Below are 16000 nucleotides of genomic sequence, written 5' to 3'. Positions count from 1 at the left end.
TCTTTTCATTCTTCCGGGGGGATTGTGGGTTGTTACTGTGATTTTTGTGAATGCATTGGTGTGTATGTTGTAATATGCGAGGGTGGGGGTGTTTGGTGGGTGTCCCCCTAACTTTTGCCTCCCCCGTGTCGTAGGTGCAGTAATCACCGTTGTCTTTGGCGCCTACGTAGCTGTTGGTCGTAGAGGAGCAGAAACACAAGGGCAGGGAGTATTTGGAGTGACGGGTCCATGGAGTCCTCGTTCCTCGTGGGATGTGTTCAGGTGCGCGTTTTCCCATTGCAAAAGCTGTTTCCGCCGTGTTTTTAACCACGGTGAATCCGCCCTGGAAAAGGTGGCGGATTGGCGGGTTGTGATACTATGGGCGGTACTTTGTCTTCCGCCTGTCTGTTGGCGGTGACCGCCGCGCTGCTTGTCTGTACCGCCGTGGCGGCGGTGTGTTAAAGTGGCTGTCTTTGTTGGCGGTTTCCGCCAGGGTCATAATTCCCTTTTTTTGTCCGCCGGCCTGTTTGCGGTATTACCGCAGCTTTAACACCGTCCGCCAGGGTTGTAATGACCACCATATTGTTGCATTGACTGTGTTGTTAGTGATGTTTCCCGCCAGGAGTAAGTCACCCGTAAGACAGGGTGCATCCAGGCCCATGTGAGGGCATATATGCATGAGCACATATGCTCCTGCTATGTCACTGCCGATTCTGACACATAGTAAGTGCACAGGGAAGCCATTTTAAATGCATGTGCTGGACACTGGTCATTACGAGTTCCCCAACTACATGATGGCTCCTCTGAATCAAGGGATGTTTGGTATCAAACATCTCAGAATAATAAACACTCACTTACCCCAGTGATGGATTTAATATTAAATTCATACAGAGGGCACCTTAGAGGTGCCCCCTGAAAACCTACCAACTACTAGTGTGTTGACTGACTGGTCCTGACCAGTTCAGCACTACAGATGTGTTTATGGCCTCCCCCCCCCCCCCTCAAGGTGAGAGCCAGCACTCTCGGGCACCCGAGACAAAAGCCAAAAGCTGCACTGGCAAGAGGTGGGACCTCCTCTCCTAAGCAAGATGATATTCCATGGCAGGGAGCTTCAAATGCCTAACCGCCTTTGTAATGTGACCCAAGTCTTTCCAAATGGTGGAGATGACCAACCCCCATGTCCTGACCCCACGTTTCACAGCAGCACAGGTGGGAAAATTAGTTAAATTAGGAGGAGTGCCTTCTTCATGCCAGTCTCACCCCTAAGGTGGACAAGCTGAAGTGGACACCATTTTTCAAATTCCTCCATTTTGCTTGGAAGGAATTAGGCCACTCTTGTTAGGAAGTGGTCATAAGGAGGGAGCTGTCACCCTAAAGGTGGTCAGGCCATTGGCTACTGCCTGGCACACCTTATAACACCCCTAAATTGAGTATTTAGATGGCACCCCTGAACCCTAGAAATCAGATTTTGGCAACCTAAGAAGACCTGGACAAAGAAGAGTTGCACCCCTGCTGACGAGGAAAAGAAGCATCAGCTGACCACGCCGGACTGCCTGCTGACCTCAAATGACCCTCCACAAGAAACCTACTCATCCAGCTTTCAATAAAGACTCAAGTCGCCCCTGGGCAATGGACCTGCCCTACAAGAATAAACTCCAAAGAAAAGACACTGCAGCTGCTGGAACTCCAGAAACCTAACATCAGAAGTGACCACTGCGTCCAACGTCCACAACCCGTGGTGAAGCTGACCAATGGTGCAAATGCGGGTCCTCAGCTGTCCAGAGACAGAGTCCAGTGTGGTCCCACCCATCTTTGACTCTCCTGAGATGCCTGCTGCCTCTACACGCAGGCCCCCTCTCACACAGGCTTGTGGAGAGAGGAAATTCGACATCTCTAACAACCACTGCACCCGTGACCCCAGCTGAGGTGGGGCATAGGTGTCAATGATGTCCCCCTGCTCCTGGAAGCTTGAGTCCTCCCTGGGTCCACCCTTGCTGGACTCCCCGACGATGCCTGCAGCCTTAATACACAGGACCTCCCTGACAGCGAGTACTTCCGGACGTGAAAACCAGAGGCCTAAAGATAACCCTGCATTTGTAGTCTCTAGGCGCAGAAGAAGAAGAGGACCAAAGGTGCACCTATGTCCTGAGCCTCCCAAGTCTACTACTTACCTGCTTGTTGTCCCTAACTGGCTTCCTAGCCAGAGCCTGCAGCCTGTTTGTCACGAGGTCCAGCTTCCATAGAGAACCATTTGGCACCCGACGCCTTACTGCACTGGGCCGACCAGTGTGACCTGTTGGTGTGAATCTGACCAGTACCCAGTACTTCCCTTTGCTTCCTGAGATTGGCTTTGTAAGTAGTTGTTAACCCTGTATTTGCTTAACATTGCTTTTCTTCCATAGGATAACATTGAGAGAACTCAGAAACATTGCAGTGTTGATTTGTGAAACTGCAGAGTATTTATGCTTAAAAGTTTACTTACCTGATTATGAAGTTCTTGGGTTTGAAACGTATATAAAAAAAAAAATTGGTCTCAAATTTATTTGAGTGTGTGCCTCATTTATTGCCTCTGTGAGTACAACAAATGCTTAGCACTACCCTCTGATAATCCTAACTGCTTGCCCACACTACCACAAAAAGAGCATTAGTCCTATCATATTTTGCCTCTGCAATACCAATTGGGGATCCACTGGAGTCTCTGCACAGTGTGCTTTGTTTAAGTGCACTATATAGAGGGCCAGCTTCCTACAAGAGGGTAGCTCAAATCAGTCCTTTTTAGTTACTTTGTTGGTTGTTTGTGTCTTAGAACCAGGTCGAATTTCCATCAGATCTTGAGGTACTTTGGTAAAGACCCTTTAAGGAGGGCATGACTTTTCCTACTGAATAATGCCTTCATTTCCTGATATTGTCTTTGTTACCGACCTTGAGGTAACACTAAGTGTAGTGGTGTTTTTGTCTTATCTAGCTTTGTGTTCCGGTTCTAGAGCACTTGATATTACATCATGCTCCTCGTCCATCTTGTTTTGTGAGACTCTTACTGGCCTTATAAATCTCAGTAGTTGGTTATTGTTGCCAGGTGTGTTTCACTCCTACTTACTTGAGACCACCTTCAGGTAGTGGTCCATCTCCTGATAATAGAGCACTCTTGTTCTTCAGCGTAGTTTATATTTCCTTTTGTTATTACTGTACAGCTCTGATGTTGACATGATAGGCACTGTTAAGCTGTATTTCAGTTGGATCATCAGATAGACAGCTGTCAGTTCTCTCTGTTAAGAATGGGAATTCCTGAGCCTTGGTATTGAGTGGGAGTGATCCATCTGTGCTGTCTGATCCCCTTTAAGGCTAGCTGTGTGTTGGATGCAATATTTATGTAGGTCCTGCACTTGCTTTTGATGTTTTTTGTGTTTTCCTATGCTGCTCTTTGTCTAGGCTCTATGGAGTTTTGTTTTAATATAAGCACATTGTGTAGGGCATTTGATTGGTCAATCAGTCTATAGCTCTGATGTATCTTTTGCTAATTGATGATTGTAACACTAGGGGGCCTATTTGTGAACTTCATTTTTTAATGTGTTTAATAGTATGATTGTAATAATACCGTACTACAAATTCTATTCACTAACCTACGCCTTTCCTGTTTTTTATGTGCAAAGATATATTTTGAATAAATATGAGTGGTTTAGGTATGAGTTAAGAGAGGGTTAGGGAGTGATTTAGTGAGGGACATGCACCCACCGACAAAAGAGTGAGCTTATTGCTTTTCATAAATTGCTCTTCTATAGTTACTAGAGCCACAAAAACGCCAAAACAGGTGTAAATGTACTCCAGCTCAGAACTGGGGTAAGTCCAGCAGTACATATGGACAATCATCCTTCCTGCTAACCAGTGCTAAAGTGTGTGCCTGCACTGCCTCTTAAACGTGGTACAATTGACCTCCATCTAATTGGCACATTTAATTTACATATAAGACCCCAGTAAATTATACTACATGTATCCAGAGCCTGTAAGTTAAATGCTAATAGTGTGCCTGCAGCACTCGTAGTGCCAGCCACTGATATTGCTTTTATTAGCATGTCTCAGGCCTGCCACTTTAGCCTGTAGTGCAGTCTTAAACTCCCATTTCAATCTGGATGTAAACCTTTTACCAGGATTAAACATTCTGTTTTAATACTCATAAGTCTACCCTGAGCTAGGCCTTAAAGGCTCCTATGGCAGGGTATATTTTATTTAAAAAGTAGGACATGTGGGTTTAAGTGGGTTTTAAGTTTTACATGTCCTAAAGTCGTTTTTCACTATTGCAAGGCCCATGTTTCCCATAGGATAATATTGAGTTACCTAATACACTTAATAAGTGATAGCCTAAGTTTAGGGGCAGATATAAATTATGTTTTCACTCAACTGAATTGCAAGTTAAAACCTTTTTTAATGGTAAAGTCAAATTTTAAGTCACAATTTTGAAACTGCCACTTTGAGAAAGTTGGCATTTTCTTTTCCTAACCATTTGGTGTAGGATGCCTGGGTCCTGGGTCACATAACTGTGAATAGTTTGGCAGTTGGCCTTTGTGTATTCCTCCTCGATAGTGAGACAAAGGGTGACTGGATGTTAGCAGGAATCCCATCCTGCCAGGATGGTTGGGATTGAGTTATTCCCTGCTCCACGTACATTTCAAAGGGCTGCCATTAGCACACACATAACCAAAGCTGACACTAGTCTTTGTCAACCTAGACTACTAGTAGACTTAGCAGGAGAAGGAAGGAACTTTCCAGAACCAGAGGGGTAGGTAGTCCTCCTCCTCCTAAAAGGCTGGCAGAAGGTATACATTTTGGACCCCTTGAAACACTCATCAGATCACTTCTGGACCGATGAATGACTCAGAAGGACTGCCCTGCCGCTTTAGAAAAGGATCTCAGGCCTGCTGCTTGAATCCATTACCACCAGTGTGTCTGTAAGGGCTAGCTGGCTCATGTCCGAGCTACAGGGACCCAACAAGCTCCAGAGACCTGACCAGCTGACTAGACCGGTCTGTGCCCTGCTGCTGGCCTCTGTTGGTGAGAAAACTGATCCCCAAGATGTGCCCCCAGATACTGGACCCTTGGCTAGCATAAGAGCGCTCTCTTCCTTGCCTAACTGAAGATTCCCTCACAGCACAGCTAAGAGCTTCATCATAACCGACCCTGAGCGCCGCAGAGCACCAAAAAGTCACTGCGTCCAGCTGAAAGCTTCATCAGAAATTACACCGACCGTCGCAAAGCCTTGCAGCACTGCTGAAGGCTGAACGATGCAAAGCCTTGCTGCACAGCTGAGAGCTTCATCAAAACTGACGCTGAATGTCAAAAAGCCTCTCCGTACAACTCAAAGCTTCATCGGAACCGACGCTGAGTGACACAGAGCTTCGCTGCACAGCTGAAAGCTTCATCGGAACCCATGCTAAGTGTTGCAAAGCCTTGCAAAGGAACGTCGCACAGACTTTGCACTAAGGGCGTTAAGTACAACCTCTCGCAAGCCACCCTTAGTCCTGTGCCTGATCTGTGTTCCATCATGGTTGGCCTTGACTTGTGACTTTGTCATGGTCCAGCGAGACCAGATATCCTCAGTTGGTACTTTGTGCTTTTTGCAGCTACTTTTACCTAAAAGTGTAAGAATAAATGTACACGTGCCAGTTTACTTATGTGTAGTTTACCTTTATGAATAGCTCCCTTGGTTATCCCGTGACATGTGACAGAGAACATGAACCCACCAGAACTATAGACTAGAATTTTCACTTGCATATCCTAATAGGTGCTGTTTCATCTTTTTTCTTTTTTTTTTTTTTAAGTTTTGCTACAGACAGTTTTAGCTGATGGGGGGGCCTTGTGCTGCTAACACTTCAATAAAAAAGTACATATATGAAGTAGTACAAAGGGAGAGGGCTTTGAGTCAGCACTTTCATCCATTGACTGTCATGGCTTTATTGGTTCTATGATCTATCCATCAATCCATTGGCGTTTTGTGGAAGGTTCATTGTCCCATTAATGCTCCATTAGGTTTTGGAGCACCCAAGAAGCTGTCCTGCACATACCTGCTCCCGTCCTGTCAATTATTGTTCTTTGGTGCTGTTACTTTTCCTCTGTTTCCTTGCTTTTGCTTTACCTGCTGCCTTTCTCACTCTCTGTGCTCTCACTTTTTATCCTCCCCCATTTCACCACTCCCCACCTTCCTTGCGTTCTGTGCTTTCTCTGTCCATCATTGTTGTTCCTTGTTCTTTCCTGCCCATTTCCGCAGGAGAGTTGTCAGAATGCACCTCTGCGTATCTAAGTTGAAACCCGGTGGACCCATCAGATGCAGAGCTGCCTTGGGTGGCTTGTTAGAGTATTGATCGCAGAGGACACTGTGGGTGGATGTGTGGCTCCCATGAGATTGTAGCAAACGTAGGTTGTGGCATCTTACTCATGCAAGCTCACTGATATGCCCACATATACACACACATGCACACACGAACAAATTTCCACGTACACACCTTAGCATAAAAAATTCCAAAACTGACTTATTTGCCACAGCATATGAATGCCCACACTTATTTTACAAAAAAGTGAAGCCTGTTGATTTTGCCAATGCATGTTTTAGTCTGTCCACGACATTATGGAAGGTGTCTGCTGCCCATCTTGGAATGCAACATGTGGTATCTTGCAACATAAAGGCCAAGCTATAAATTGACCCATTGTGTGCCTTGCCCCGGGTGTGAGTCTGGCTGCGGCAGCAGCAACAGCATCCCCCTTTTTGTAGTAAAGGCTTGTGTGTTCACTTATCCTATCATTCTTGAGTGCAGTGTCTGTTAACTGTACTATATCCTATTCAGCCATGCAGGTAGGCTGTGGTGATGATCTCCCCGGACATACCCGTGTCACCTGGCCACTGATGCCTATGTGGTATGTCGTGAGGTTTGTTGATGTGGTTCATGCTTGTAGGAGGCTGTGCGTGGTAGCCACCGTGTATACTTTGATTTAGATCAAAGAGAGTTGAGCATTTCAAAGCTGGACGCTCATAAAGGCCTGGCTCCCTCTAATGAGTCAGTTTAACAAAGCACCATTTCAGAAGAGTTCATCGTCTTTCTTGTGTAGGGCAATCTTTTGTTCTTAATTTGTTACACAGTTTAATTGGTTTGGTCGGATCTAGAAATGTGAATATAACATTTAACACAATTTTGCTCTAAATGCGAATTTGTGAATCCTTGCAAACCTTTTTTCTGAAACCGTGGGTGAAGCAGCATCTGCCAAGAAACATACAGATTACGTTGACGAGTAAAATCGTTTTTGCAGCGTCATGTCTTAAGCCCAATGGGTCACTCATCCCCTTACCTCTCTCTCAACAGAATCACATGAAGTCTATTGAATCTGGTGAAACAAACTTGGAAGGAGCAGTAGGTAAAGGGCTTTTGATAAATTGCCATTATTGAGCATCAAAGAATTTCTAAAGTAAGTTTGATTTTGCTGCATGTTTACATAAAATATTTGTTTCTCTTTTAATAACAGGGCAAACAGCTTCGGAGGAACTGATCCGAACAACCTTATCAGCATTTGAAGCTATAACACAGCACCCAGTGTTGTTGACACTTCATCGCTCCATAGTAAGTCTCGGCATCATATCAAACAACTCTCTTGCTTGTTTGAAACATTTCTTCCCTTTAAATAGGGTGGCTCCAAGTCATGCCTTTTATTTTGGAAACTAAGCCTGGGTTTGGTCATGTCTTTTATTTTGGAATTCATGCATGGAGTTTTCTGCTGAATATTAAGCATTTTTGGAAGTGGTAAAATAACGTTGGTGGTGATAATATACTAAAGTAGGAAGGCCTTGCTTCATGATAGTGTTCGTCCAGTACGTAACTGTCAACTTAAAGGTAGGTAAGAGTGAATTAAAATGCGTTTTCACTCCTCGAACATGATGGAATAATTCAAGAAGCAAGGACAATTCATAAAGTATCCACTATTGCAAAGAGTGAACCGTAGAACGTCGGTTCAGCTATGGCATTTCACGCTTTTTATCCCAGTGTTATAAATCAGGTAATGCCTACCATGCTTTCTATCCATATGTCCTGCTTATACCAAATCTTAATTTGTTGGTATCACTGTGAAGCAGCATGCCAGAAACTCCTTCTATAACACTCCTGATAACATCAAATGTGAGCTTGCCCTCATTTCTTGTCAGTATGCACACTCTTACCAGTTCCATTGTTCCATCTCTCAATTTGGATGGATCGACATTGGCTTCTGTCTCTCTCAGCTACTACCTCTGTTGTGAGACCTTTTTCCTACCATAGTGGGCTTAGAGGAATCCCACTACTTTACAATTAGTTGGCTCCATTGTCACTTTTATTTGCTTGCTTCTTATTCGTCAGCTTCCATAGGCTTAACTTCCTCCCTTGGAGTGTGGATCCATTAATGCACTAATGTGTTCTTCCAGTGCTTGTTTCTTCAGGCCCAACTTTTTTTTACATGCTTTATAACAATGTGTGTGTTTTCCAACAAGTTCCTTTATGTAAATCTCTCTTCTCCATGTTCCTCCCCCATTCTTCTCCGCCACCATTCATTGTCCCCATGCTTGCTGCAGCTCCTCTCACTCCCTCTCTGGTGTTTGTTTGCTTGTCCCAGCTCCACCCACCCTCCATTGTCCTTGTGGTTGTCACAGCCCCTCAGGCCGACCCTCCACTGTCCAACTGCTCCCCGTCCCCTCTGGCAATCCACTCCCCCAGTCATGTCTTTCTCTCCCGCCCTTGCTGCCTCCATGTTAGCTTAACCCACACCCTCATTTGTCAATCTAAGGTCCCTCCGTAACTCTCTAATGTATTCAGAGCAAGGATCAAACTATTACAGTGAATATGCTAGATTTCATCACTTGAAAGAGGAGTCAAGAGGTAAGCCTAGTTTGTCTGCAAATGGAACACATATAGAGCACCATTCCTGTCAACGACATACCAAGACAACCTGTTCAGGGATGTGTGTGGAAGCCTTGGTCACTCATACTTTGCAAATGGTGCAAGTAGCTTAATGGAAGGAAGAACTAACAGGTTGCACACGTTTTTTGCTTTTTTTACTTAGCAATTAGATACCTTATTCAAGGACCAGGAAAGGGCTGCCAGGCGTCTTTCACCCAAGGGCCCTTCTGAAACCAAACCAGAAAGTCAGTTACTCCAGAGGGTAGATTCTCACCCGCATCTGGGCATAGTAGTTCTAAGCTGTCATGGCACCCTGAGTCTAGAGCTGTTCTGTACTCCAATAGCTCCAGTGGTTTGTTGAGTGGAGTGGAAATGAGTTGTTGCTGTAGGTACTTTCTGTGTCAGTGCGAGTATGACAAGGTCGAGCCTTCTCATAATTCTTCCTCCTTTGTGGTCATACTTACTTCTCTTTTGGTGAAAAGACTCTTGGGAATGAGAAAGTTGGCAGGTCAGTCAGTAGGTCAGTGAGTGACAAGCATTAGGAGAAAGGAGAAGCAAAGGAAGCTAAAGGTAACCTCTCCTAGAGACTTGATGCACTGTGCCTCCCCACAAGAACAAGACGCACGAAAGAACCTGAAGTACTAGGACACCCTGGCTTCAGTTGACAATGCTCCTCAGCTGGTCATCTGTAGCACTTGTACTGTTGATTGCTCAAACCCATGAACGTCACTGAAGCCAGGCCTGCTTTAAAAAAAAACTTTATTTCATGTTACAGTCTATGAACAATTCAGCCAGCTCTGTGCGCAATAATAAATGTCCACACATATTGCATATGTTAACAAATACCAGGCATATTCGCACAGTAGGCTAGAACCCAGTTATACTTGACACTACTTTTCTTTACTTCCTAACCACTTCTTGAAAAAACACACCCTCATTTCCGACGTCTCTTTACAATCCTTAACTCAACGTCTTTCCAGGTCTGTAGCAGTACCAGAGTCTATTTGGTGAGTATGCTATTGATTCATAAGTCTGTATTGGCTTACCACCTCGAAGTGGTGGTAGATTCCACTGTGGCCAACTCAAACACCCTTCAGTCTTTTGGCTTAGGAGTATCAGGATCTTGTGTTAACTCAGTCTGCTGAGTTCCTCTCACACCTCAGGATTAGATTTTACAGTAACCCATTCTCAATTCAGACAGACTTTGTCCTGGATCCTTTGGGTTCAAAGTGAATGGCTGTGTAGGCGTTTCTGGCTGAACTCTGTCAGCTTCCTGTGCCCCTGAGGCAGCTCTCAGTGTCTCTTGAAGCTGCTTCGAAGACCATCTTCTGTCAGACTCTTCTGGCACTGCCAGGTCTCCTCCAGCTGCCCATGACATATCCATTTCTAGATACAACGGTGAGCTATAGGAGTTGGTTGGGTCTTCAGTGGATATATTCTCAATTGCATTATCCCTAATAGAGGCCCCACCTGGGTAATTGGGCCCAAATACCAGCATCCCTAGCCAAGTGGTACCAATCTTCACTGGTTAAGTCCATTGAGGCATTGCCAGTGAATCCTTGCCACCCCTGCCGAAGAATTAGAGCATTTCTGGAGTGTTGGCAGCTTCCCCACAAAAACTGACTCTTCTCATCTAGTCCCAAGTTGGTAGGCACACTCAGGTTTTGAAGAAATCATACTCTTTGCCATCTATCCCAAGGTCTTTGGACAATGCCTATTGGAATTCCATTCGCACAAATAGGCAAAATACCTGGAGGCCCATAGTAGAAAGATGTGCTTGTCCAGAGGCCTCTGTCCCAGACAGGTTCATGCAGATGCCATTATGGACAGCTACATGCAACACATGTATCACAGGTTTGACTGTCATTCTAGAACAAGAAAGAGTAACCAACCACCTAATCACTTTACAGGTTGCTTACATCAATACTGCTCTACATGTTTAGTACATAAATGTACTTCAATATCCATACATATGTTTCTTTCCATTCACCTTTTAATCATTTCGTTTTAATACCATATAATTGTGAATTATACCAAAAGATATTCAATCTTTTATACACAATTCTGAATATTCAAAAACTACAACTTTATGGGAACATTTTATCATAGATTTCCCGTCAAGGCTACGCTTGCATTTCCCCACATTATGCAACACTTAAAAAGTCTGCCTGCTTTCACTCACGCTCCTAGACATTCCTCAAACATAACTCACATTCACCATCAACCACAATTAGAGCATCATTTGAGGGTAAACAATAGAGACACATATATATGGACTTTTCAATAAAGTGATAGTATTCATGTAAATAGTTACACACTACGATATTAGACTGTACATTGTGTTCTGTAGATATTCCAAACATTCGTATAACATACTGCCATGATTCATATTATACTGTAACAATAGTTTTTATTCAGTGCCAGAATACAAAGGGTCATTCCATCTTCTTGAGTGTGTTCCAAGGATAGCGCAGTCTTCTAGTCCCACTATACTAAGGCTGACGCTCGTTTCGGTCCCTGACTAAAATGTGGGCATACACCTTCCTCAGGGAGCTAAAATGAAATGTAATGAAGGGGGAAGGAAACAGGAGAGGTAGCTATCGAGTGGGACCACCTAAAATGCATATGCACTAAAGGCTCATAGCATTTTAAGAGATCAAACTAGAAGACCATATTGTGCCATACATGTGTACTCCGAAAATAAAATAATATAATCATGTTGGTTGAGGTAGAACACTGCCACCAATAGCCCGAAACATAGCAACTGTATAGTAAGACATCCCTTAAGTGTGACAGAGATCAATACCCATAAACATCACCCAATTAAAACTATGGTGCAGAAATGACAAATCCAATCACCTAGCCATATGTGTATAGATGATCAACTTATATACTCACTCACAGAACAACACAACCAGTTTCAAGGAGCAAAGGAGATATTCTGTACTAAAAAAAGAAAAAAAAGAGCCACAGGGAAAAATAAAAGATGAAAAGTTACTTGTTATAATCTGAAAAAACGGAAAAAAGAAGAAAGACAAAGTAAATCGTGCACTGTAAAGAATGTCATACCAGTCAGGATCTGCACCTCTCAACTTTCTGGATGTCAAGACAGTCAGTCACCACCATTGGTAAACCCAAATGATAAAGGAAAGATGTCTTCCAACAGATATACTCATGGAAAGGAGTCTTGGTAAAGAGGTAAAGCAGGCCTCTGCACACCTGCTGTGAAGCAAAGTGCAATATAAGCTGGACCCTATATGGAATATAGGTCCTGCATTATAAAGTATGAGCTTCCACTGTAATGGAATGTGTTCAAGGCGGAGTGCCCAAGTATACATATAAAGAGAGCATGTATGAAGTGGTTAGGGGGGGTCACATCAAAGGATAGATGTGCTACATGGTGAAGCATACCTACAGTGTAGGGGAGACCATCGGACCTGCTATGGACATATAAAAGTAAGAAAACCTACCCGTACGGATGTGCAGTCCTGCAGGGTTAGGGACGTGTTGGCACAGCTTGCCATGGTAACTGTTAGAAATGGGGTCTCTTGTTGGCAGTCAGTTTACATTCTGTCCAAGCAGGGACCCTCACTCCAGTCAGGGCAATGGAGATACACACTTAAGATAACCGCTGCTCACCCCCCTTGGTAGTTTGGCACAAGCCGTCAGGCTTATCTCAAAGCAATGTGTAAAGTATTGGTAGCAACACACACAGTAATACAGCGAAAACAATACCAAATGGACACCACACCAGTTTAGAAAAATAGGGAATATTTATATGAATCAACCAAGACCAAAACGACAAAAATCCAACATACACAAGTCAAGCTATGAATCTTCAAAAGAATAAAAGTCTAACTCATAGAAAACAATGGAAACATTGATTTTACACAAAGTATTTGGATTGCGTCAAAAATACAGACTTACGGGCGAGCATACGTCAGAAATGTCAGCGATGCGTCGATTCCTTACTCGCACGTGAGGCCGTGCGTCGTTTCTTCTCCAGTCAGGTAAGCAATGCATCATTTTTCTCCCCTGCAAGAGAGGAATGCTTCGATTTCCGGACAGGGCACCTCAGATCCGCAAAGGTTCATGATGACGATGTGTGTGAAATCTGGTTGCATGGTGTTGGAAAACCGTGCTACATGGGGTTTGCATCATTATCAGCAGCCGCAATGGAGATACACACTTAAGATAACCCCTGCTCACCCCCCCTTGGTAGTTTGGCACAAGCAGTCGGGATTATCTCAAAGCAATGTGTAAAGTATTGGTAGCAACACACACAGTAATACAGCGAAAACAATACAAAATGGACACTACACCAGTATAGAAAAATAGGGAATATTTATATGAATCAACCAAGACCAAAACGACAAAAATCCAACATACACAAGTCAAGCTATGAATCTTCAAAAGAATAAAAGTCTATCTCATAGAAAACAATGGAAACATTGATTTTACACAAAGTATTTGGCTTGCGTCAAAAATACAGACGTACGGGCGAGCATACGTCGGAAATGTCAGCGATGCGTCGATTCCTTACTCGCACGTGAGGCCGTGCATCGTTTCTTCTCCAGTCAGGTAAGCAATGCATCATTTTTCTCCCCTGCAAGAGAGCAATGCGTCGATTTTCAGACAGGGCACCTCAGATCCGCAAAGGTTCATGATGACGATGTGTGTGAAATCTGGTCGCATGGTGTTGGAAAACCGTGCTACATGGGGTTTGCATCATTATCAGCAGCCGCAAGCGGGTGTTGCATCCTTTCTCCAGCCATGATGCTTCGATCTTCCAGCCATGATGCAGGTGGCGTGTCGATTATAGCCATGAAGCAGGTAGCCCGTCTTTTTTCAGCCTCGCTGCAGGTGGTATGTCGAAAATTTCCCCGCATGTTGTTTTGTGCATGGCTTTGTTCTGTCCGCTCCACCTCTAAAGGGTCCAAGGACTGGATGGGGCATCACTTGGCAGGGCATGAGTCTCAGCAGAGAGTTTGTGTGCTGGCAGAGGATGTCTTTCATGGCCCTGAGACTTCAAAACAGGAGGCAAGTTCAGTTCAATCCCTTGGAGATTCGTCTAAAGCAGGAATGCACAACAAAGTTCAGTCTTTGTCCTCTTTCAGGCAGAAGCAACTGCAGGCCAAGCCAGCAAAACATAGTCACAGGCAAAGAAGCAGTACGCCTCCTCCAGCTCTTCAGTTCTTCTCCTTGGCAGGGGTACCTCTTGATTCCAAAAGTAATCTAAAAATCTGGGGTTTTGGGTTCACTACTTATACCCCTTTCTACCTTTGAAGTAGGCAAACTTCAAAGGAAAGTCTCTGTTGTTTACAGGATCCTGCCTTGCCCAGACCAGTCCCCAGACACACAGACTGCATTGTGTGAGGGCAGGCACAGTCTATTCAGGTGTAAGTGACCACTCCTCCCTCCACTGTAGCTCAGATGGCCCATCAGGATGTGCAGGCTACACCTCAGCTCCCTTTGTCTCACTATCTAGAGGGAATTCACAATCACCTTTTAGGAAGCTGTCTCTGTATATGCAATATCAAAGTGTGATATAGTGTGCACAGTTTTCAGGTGTTCCCCAGAGGCTCAACAGAGGCTAAAGTAGATAATAATAAGGCTCTCTTTGTGGTAGTGTGGTCGAGCAGTTATTGGGTTGTCAGCTTATAGGAGGGTAGTACAAAGCATTTGTTGTACACACACAGACAACAGAAGAAGCACATATACAATGACTTAACTCCAGACCAATGGTTTTTATGTATCAAAAATATATTTTCTTAATTTATTTTTAGAACCACAAGATTGAAGTTGCAGGTAAGTACTTCGAAAGATTTGTATTTCAGACAGGTATCAACAGTACTTTTTTGAAATAGGAAAGTAATACAGTTTTTGAATTATTGGCAATAATCTGCTTTAAAAATGGACACTGTACAATTTTCTGAACAGTTCCTGGTGTAGGGGAAGAAATGTTAAGTCAGTTTACAGGTAAGTACAACACTTACAGTTTTAGTCTCTGGGTTTTAGGAAGTCTACCGGTTGGTGTTCAAGTAAACCCCAAACACCCACCACCAGCAATACGGGGCCGGTCAGGTGCAGATGGCAAAGTCGTGCAAATTTAACGTGGGCTCCTATGGAGATAAGAGTTACTCGGAATCCGGTCTGCCTGCAGGTAAATACCCGCCACTTGGAGGGGCAGACCTGGGGGATTAGAAGAGCACTGAAGGGGCCACAAGTGAGCACCAAACACACACCCTCATCGGTACAGGGATCGCCTGGTGCAGAGCGCAAACAGGATGGCAGGTTTTCAATGCTGGTCTGTGAAGACCAGTCTCAGAGGCTGCAGGCGAGGTCCACGGCGGTGTCTCGGACACCCCACTAATCGGACAGGGAGGAGGGATGCCTGCTGAACATTGAGGAACCGGGGTTTGGTTTCTCCAAGGCCTGGGGGTTCTGGGTGCAGTGTGTTCTTACGCGTCGGATATCTTCCTACAGAGCTTCGTGGTCAGGAAGGTCCTCGGGTTCTCCTCTGCATGTGTTGTTGTGGAGGGGTGGAGAGGTCAACCCAGGCAGGGTACTTGCTAGCAATTGCCTGGTGACCCTCTCTTGCTGGATGGACCACCTGGACACGAACCATGTGTGCACAGGGTCAAGACCCACGCAACCGGAGTGAGGGGAGAGTCCTTAATTGTTAGTTTCTTCAGACAGAGCCGCTGACCTCAGGAGTTCTTGGCCATCTTTAGGTGCAGGACAGTACTCTGTAGTTGGCAGAGGTCCTGCAGGACACATTGCAGATCTTTTTGCAGGTTCTTTGAAGCAGGAGACAGGCTGTTAGGGTTGGGGCCAAAGCAGTTATCGTCTTCCTTCTTCTCTGCTGGGGGTTTTAGCTTAGCAGTCCATCTTCTTGTAGGTCGCCAGGAATCTAGTGAGCTGGGTTCAGGGAGGCCCTTAAATCCTAGATTTAGGGGCATTTTAGGGGTCAAAGGGTAGTAGCCAATGGCCTGCAGGGAGGGGGTCACCTCAGTTCCGGACTCCTTAGAGGTGGTCTTGGTTGGGGTGGTCACTCCTCCCTGTTTCCCTAATTTTCCTGCCGGACTTACCACAAAAAGTGGGGCTTTGTTTGG

General features: G+C 44.7%; 1 protein-coding gene across 2 annotated transcripts in view; it reads left to right on the top strand.

The window, feature by feature from the left end:
- ULK4 (unc-51 like kinase 4) overlaps positions 1-16000 on the top strand; it is a 1615551-nt gene that overhangs the window by 794423 nt on the left and 805128 nt on the right. For both annotated transcript variants that reach the window (XM_069211486.1, XM_069211487.1), the window contains exons 26-27: positions 7326-7377; positions 7486-7580. In XM_069211486.1, coding sequence (XP_069067587.1) covers positions 7326-7377; positions 7486-7580 — 147 coding nt within the window. The remainder of the gene's footprint in view (positions 1-7325; positions 7378-7485; positions 7581-16000) is intronic.

This window comes from Pleurodeles waltl, chromosome 10, assembly GCF_031143425.1.
Source record: "Pleurodeles waltl isolate 20211129_DDA chromosome 10, aPleWal1.hap1.20221129, whole genome shotgun sequence".
Classification (NCBI taxonomy): Eukaryota; Metazoa; Chordata; class Amphibia; order Caudata; family Salamandridae; genus Pleurodeles; species Pleurodeles waltl.
This window is presented reverse-complemented; position numbering and strand designations above follow the sequence as displayed.